The sequence below is a fragment of the Rutidosis leptorrhynchoides genome, chromosome 2, assembly GCF_046630445.1.
Source record: "Rutidosis leptorrhynchoides isolate AG116_Rl617_1_P2 chromosome 2, CSIRO_AGI_Rlap_v1, whole genome shotgun sequence".
Classification (NCBI taxonomy): Eukaryota; Viridiplantae; Streptophyta; class Magnoliopsida; order Asterales; family Asteraceae; genus Rutidosis; species Rutidosis leptorrhynchoides.
Window position 1 is genome coordinate 647,697,983 of NC_092334.1, and position 6,563 is coordinate 647,704,545.

A 6,563-nucleotide genomic window follows, 5' to 3' on the forward strand; every position below is an offset into this window, starting at 1 on the left:
AATACTAAACACTCAAGGGGCCATTTCTACAACTATAAAATAATTAAAGGGGGCTAAATAAACAATACAGAGTACAATATTAGTCTGATGTGTCGCTGATCTGCCGTACGCACCACGTGTCACTCGACGATTGGCCACCGTACCTTTTCCACGTAACTAAACTCTCTAGTCAGCACTCAATTGATTGTTTTGGGAGTGTGCTTTCAATTGAATCCCGGAGAAAATAGTAGAAGATGGCGGTGTCGTTACGACGATTGATTTTCGCGGTGACTATATTTATCGCTGTATCTATAACTCATTCCATTCATGACAGATGCAGAGCTTGCAATGCTGTAGCTGTAACTAACTAAATTCATTATTCATTATTTAATTTATATATTATTGTCCGATCTGTAGTTTGTTATTTATTATTTAGTTCATATTTTGTTTTAGGGTTTATTGTTTGGGTGAAACTGAAGCTTGTTTAAGAACTTTTAAAATTGCTATAGCATTTATTTAAGTTTTAAACTTGCTACTATAGTAAATTTGAAAGTTACACAGTAAAATGTGTAAACGTTCTAAATACTAAACCCTTTTATGTTATGTGTAATGAATTTTGTATTTGGGATTTTGATAAGTTGTAGAAACTTAGATTGTATGATTAGGTTAAGCAGATAAAGATGTGTTATGTTTAAAATTGAAATTAGTTTCTATGATTTGTTTTAGTAAGAGAGAGGTGATTGTAGGTGGGTGATATAATGTGCATTTTAATGTGTAGTTTGCTTACTTTTAACATTTTGTGGTAGATATTAACATTCTCGACGATGAAAGGTAAAATTGGTGATTGTGTTATGTTTAATGAAATTTGTGCCTTGATTATTTCATAATCGGGGAAGCTCTTTTTCTGTTTTATAGTTTGGTTCGATTAGATGTTCAGTACTATGAAAAGCATAAAGTTTTGTAATTACTTGGCCTATAAAAAAGAAAATTGAGGATCTGTTATGAAATGTATAATATTTGTGGTAGATAACTAAGCAGTTGAAATTAGTTTATGTGTTATTTTAATGACACAAATTGTCAGCTGGGACTTTATGAGTTTGTGATTAAGAATCAACCAAAAGCGGAGATGTTTATGGTAAACGATTTAACTATTTATTGTGTTATGTGTTATAGGAGGAGCTGGAACTTGGGTTGATGAAGGTATGATTCGACTTTTTTTTTTTTTAAACTCCATTGCATTATTTCGTTCATGTATTAATGTATCATGATTTAAATAACTTAAGTTTTTCCATTTTTGGAAGTATTTTTCAATCTTTATCTTGTAAAGCTTTGTTTATGAGAAAAATGAAATGTGGTGATGGATAGTTTGAACAGAGAACGAGATAAAAGATTAAGAAATATGTGATGGAGTTACCGTAGTAGTGCTTGCAGGAGGCTCAATATTTTCTATCGTAGGACACTTTAACCTATTATCTATGGGTTGTTTCCAAAATAACACTTTAACCTATTATTTATGGGCTCGATAAAAGGTTAAACTGCACTTGTTTCTAAAATAATATTCTGAATGTGTTAATATTTGCTGTTTGAAATCAGAGCAAAAAAGTTAAAAACCTGACAGCTACACTCACTAACATTCCTAATCGCCAAAGGCATGAGAGCTCATATCAGTATGAATAACACATCTTGCGTTAATATTTGTTCTCACTTTTTATTAATTGTTGTCTGTTTTTACAGTTCATGACTTTCTTTCCCTATGTCAATCAAGAAATGTATCTTTTAGATAATTTTCAACTTCATATCTTTACATTAAACATATGTTTACGTTGTATGAAAAGATTATCATCACTCACTTCATATTGTTTTTTCAACTTATGATGGTTATATCGTCCCATCTGAATCGGAGAATAGATAGATCCCTTGTGTTACTTGTAGCATCCTTGTGCCAAGAGTAGCAACCTTTTTTTCCTTGTGTTTGTGCCCTCTTCTATTTTTATCGTTTTTGTATTTTTCAATATTGTTTCAGGAGAAACCAAAAAACCATCTGGACTTGAGGAGTCGCTTGGACTCCAAAGGTCAACGAAGAGGAAAGGTGATAGATTACAAGTAATGATTTTAAAACCCTTCTCGCTCTGTATTGTAGTTCATTTTGACTTTGCATTAGAACTAGACAACTAGTAGATCTTGCGGTGATCAGATAATCAGATTAAACACAGTAATATAGACCCTCAAGGTTGTAAATGGCGGTTGTGGCAGCCGATGCGGTGGTTGGGTGACTAGCTCGTCTCGATTCGAAGAAAAACGTGTAATAAGTTGGGCAACGGTTAAAATGCGGATCAAAGTTGGTCAACATTGGTCAAAAAGCAACTTTTTGTCTGGCCTTGTTCTAGTGTAAATGAAAATTCCAAGCCCATTTTAAAATTAGCTAGGAAAAACACTGACTTACGTAGTATCCCTTAAAGATAAACTGATAAATACACAATAATTATAGATATCATTATTAAAACTTATATATTACGTAAATTAACACCGCATCGTCCTGTTTCTAAATTAGTTATTTCAAAATATTTTTGTTTACTTCTAATATATTTTTCTTTAAAAGTCAACGTTGGTCAACATCGGTCTTGATTACCATAATACATGATAATGAACTTCTATTATACAGAGTCAGTGAGCTTAGAGTTGTTGACCTGCTGGATGGGCTCTGTGATAAGATGCAAGATTATACTCTTCAAAAGGTAATTGATGCTTTAACTGTCAATCTACGATTCTATTATTTGAACCTGTCATATATCAATATTTGTTAAGTTGGTTACCGTATTTCTGCAATAACATCAATCATATTCTCATCCAGTCACTGGTACGATATGCAGATTGATTCAACCAAAAAATTGTGGATGAAAGTGGATAGCTGGGATAACATCACTGGTAGTAATATGTATTGGTGACAACTTCCTTTTGTAAGCTTGTTGTACACTTGAGTTTGACATGAGTTAATTATACTTTCTGACTAAACTACTGTAGTATCTTATATCTTTACCTACATATTCCTAAAAGAGCAAGGATGTAAAAATCGCTACTCGGGGAGTATTCGGTCGGGACTTTACTAAGGAGTACTCGGAAACTAGGGGAGTACTCGGTTGTTGTCCAAGTTTGACTTTGACCAAGTTTTGACTGATTTTCCATGTAATCCCGAGTTTTGACCGATTTCCTAAGTAATCCCGAGTTTTGACGGAGTACTTTCCGAGTACTCCCCGAGTTGCAAAAACCAAGTACTCGTCGAATAATTCTGAGTTCTGCAACATTTTAAAAGAGTGTACATGCTTCATTGCGGATTGGACTGGAAAGATAATTTTATAGCAAAATGTATGTATTACAAGCCAGCCTGCTCTCGAGTGGCAGCTTTATCTCTACAATGATTTTGTATTGTATTCTAATTTGAAACTTAATAATCAAATCAAGCTGAACAAATTTGACTTCTTATAAACCCTCTGTGTATAGAGTTGCTTCATTATATTAACTAGTATTGTTATCAATTTTGAATGTGGAAGCACTATTATTGCCTAAATAATTCCAGGTCTAACACTCTGACAATCTATTTATAGATAAGCAAGAATCGCATGCTTACTCAAAAGAGATATCATCTTATTGTGGAAGGTTAGATGTGAAACCAATACCATACCATCATGATTTATAATTACTCTTATTATGATTATTAGAGAATAAAGAATATGCATTTCAATCTAAATTATTTTGTAACTCTACCAGGTTACTCGAGGAAACAGAAGATGAGGTGAGTCAATGCTTTCTTACAACTAATCAATGGTTGCTAAGGCTCTTGATGTGGTGTGTTGGAAAAAGAAAATGATTAGAGGTGGTAATTTTTACCCATTTATTAGTATGAATGGGCTGATTCGGATATATTATTTTTAATGGGCCAGACAAATTAAATGAGTCCTAAGGTGCCTCAAGTAAATTTTGAATGTGCAAACATCGTAATCTGTCTTCTTTTGAAACTATAGATTATCATTGAACTAAAATGAAATTATGATATCATAATTTGACATACTGTTCTTGTTACAAGTTGACAAAAAGTGTTCAGGTTCAAGTCGACCCGGTCCCATACAAAAAACTTTCCATTTTGATCAGTTGTCAGACTTACCTATTTTTCCACCCATAAACAATGATCTGGATGTCAAAGACTCAAGGATTGGAATCTAAGATTTGTTTTGGTTCTTATATGCTTACGTGCTTGTTATCATATTTGAATGCAGTTGGCAGAATTGATAATGAAAGGATCGGTTAAGATAGGAGAAGTGAGCAAAGTTTTGTGTCATGACCTTAGCAAACATTGCCAGCAGACTAGGTAACTTTTACTCACTCTTAACGCCCATTTTCCAAACCTGGCTTTAATTTTTTTTAGCAAATAGGTAACGTTGAACCTTAAACTTTACTGCTAGTTTTCGGACTTGAGTTCAAGCTACAACCTTTTGTAAAAGTTATCATTCAACTTTTCTTCCACAGATTTTCAAATAATTTAAATGATCCATTCAGTTCTTTTATGTAGTACACTATAAGCATCGATAACCAGATAATGGCCTGAATGCACATTTTTGATGTCTAATGTTTGTGTGCAGTGGTTACCAATCAAGTGATGATGAAGACGACATACATGGAGAACTTTGAGAAACCTATGAACATGGAAATGTTATACAAAGAGCATCAGGTTGCCAGAGACAAAGCGCAACGATAACTATACAAGTCTAGGTTAACTTCGTTCCATTTTTTATGGAACACCTTGTTACAAGAAATTTTCTTTAAACTCTTAAGTACCATCTTTTTTTACTGTTGGTTGTTTCACTAAATTCATTGTTTGATGAGCACTTAGAATTGTTTTCACACTTAGAGTGCTCCCAACCAAGATATGCTTCCTCCCGAGGACTAGCTACCACATCAGCGCCACATCAGCACTTTCTCACCAAGACTAATTCGAGGACTTAACACTATCAACCATGACACTCCCTCAAATAAATTGGGACTCACTTATATTATTTAATTAAAGAATGTACAAGTTTTAATACTACTAGTACAATAAATAGATACATATGTTACGTCCTCAAAAATTTCACAAAAGGGCTAACACAAGGACTAACAGCAGGACTAGCCGCTGCCAATGGCGTCCTCCTGGGCTAAGATGTGGACGGAGAGCAAGACACAACCAATGAGAGCAGTCTTATGGATACAAATTATTATGAGTTTGTTACTTTGTTAGTTTGTATTCCACAAAACTTTTTATTAAAATAGGATATCTTTCATAAAAGCTACTCTAAAAAGCTCTTAAAACTCTACACTAAACATACATTTATTTTCCACCCACTTTATTTTTTTTGTTATGGCTCAGTCAACCGTAATCGTCTATTTATTAACGACTTGACTGTTAATTAGAGCTTAAATTGAACTTGAGTCAAGTTTAAAACCCATGTAAATTTTATTCTACCATGGTGTGCCACACTTTTTATATGTTTTTTTTAACCTATTAATTGATCGGAGGTAAACTCGGAAACAATTTCTCTATCAATAGAACATTGAGATGAGAGTTTCTTTGGGGTCACTCTGATTGAAGAAATGACTTTTGTTTATTCTAGGATATGGAAGTATCATCTATATCTTTACCTCATTTATACTCCACAAATTTGCCATTGAATTTTGTTGTTGTTTTATTTTAGGGTAGTGATATATCCACCATCATTTTTACTTCATCCACCATAATTATGCATTAATATATTGTACTGTACACTATGTTAATGCATAATTATGATGGATGAAGTAAAAATGACGCTGAATATACTAATGCCTGTTTATTTTATATCCTCTTCCTCTTCGATATAAAAATAGGGAACTAAGCCTAAAGTCATCTAAAAAATCATCCGTATATAAACCTTTGCAGCCACCACCAACCCTAGGGTTTCTCATTCAGTTTCACTTGGTTCACTATTGACCTAACATTTTCACACAGCCGTGTTTATACATCTATTCCAACTCTCTGCTTCAGGTTCGTCAATTATTCACCAAACATTTTACTCTAATATTGATTACTTTATTATCTTACTATACCTGCAAATTGTTCATTTTACTAAAAATGTCCGAGAAATTAATCTGACCTTTATCTTGATTCATGAAGTGGAGTACAAAATTTGTATTATGTGAAAAAAGGCATAAGGTGCAACAGATTGCATATGATGGCTTACACTTGATCTCTGAATTTTAACAGGTAAGTACTGTTGACAACATACATTTTGCTGATGCAACATTCTTTGCACCTTTGCCTTTGAGTAAACTATTACTACTATTTTATTTGATATTACTAAGAATTGTTTTTTCAAGTGTTTGTTAATTTGATTGTTACATAAATATCCCCTTTTTGTTCTGGTTGTTTTGAAAATAGCTAGTGACCCATGAGCTGTGAACTAATAACAATGTATTGAACACAATTAAGTTAAAAAGTTAGTGTCTTGTACAAAAGTTCCTTTCAATGATGTTAGGAATATATGTTTTTTTATGAATAACAGTTATTAATTGTTTTATAA

General features: G+C 33.0%; 1 protein-coding gene and 1 non-coding gene across 2 annotated transcripts; both read left to right on the forward strand.

Annotated features, from left to right (window-relative positions):
- Nucleotides 1-204: 204 nt before the first annotated feature.
- On the forward strand, nt 205-4,852 carry LOC139893767 (uncharacterized). The gene is made up of 9 exons (XM_071876954.1): nt 205-338; nt 1,153-1,179; nt 2,003-2,082; nt 2,642-2,714; nt 2,850-2,904; nt 3,582-3,633; nt 3,745-3,769; nt 4,251-4,342; nt 4,614-4,852. The coding sequence occupies exons 1-9, from the start codon at nt 234-236 to the stop codon at nt 4,660-4,662; spliced, it is 558 nt and encodes a 185-aa protein (XP_071733055.1). The 5' UTR covers nt 205-233; the 3' UTR covers nt 4,663-4,852.
- Nucleotides 4,853-6,217: 1,365 nt separating this feature from the next.
- Nucleotides 6,218-6,283, forward strand: LOC139895409 (small nucleolar RNA snoR101). The gene has a single exon (XR_011775861.1). It is a non-coding gene; the product is annotated as a small nucleolar RNA snoR101 (small nucleolar RNA).
- Nucleotides 6,284-6,563: the final 280 nt, after the last annotated feature.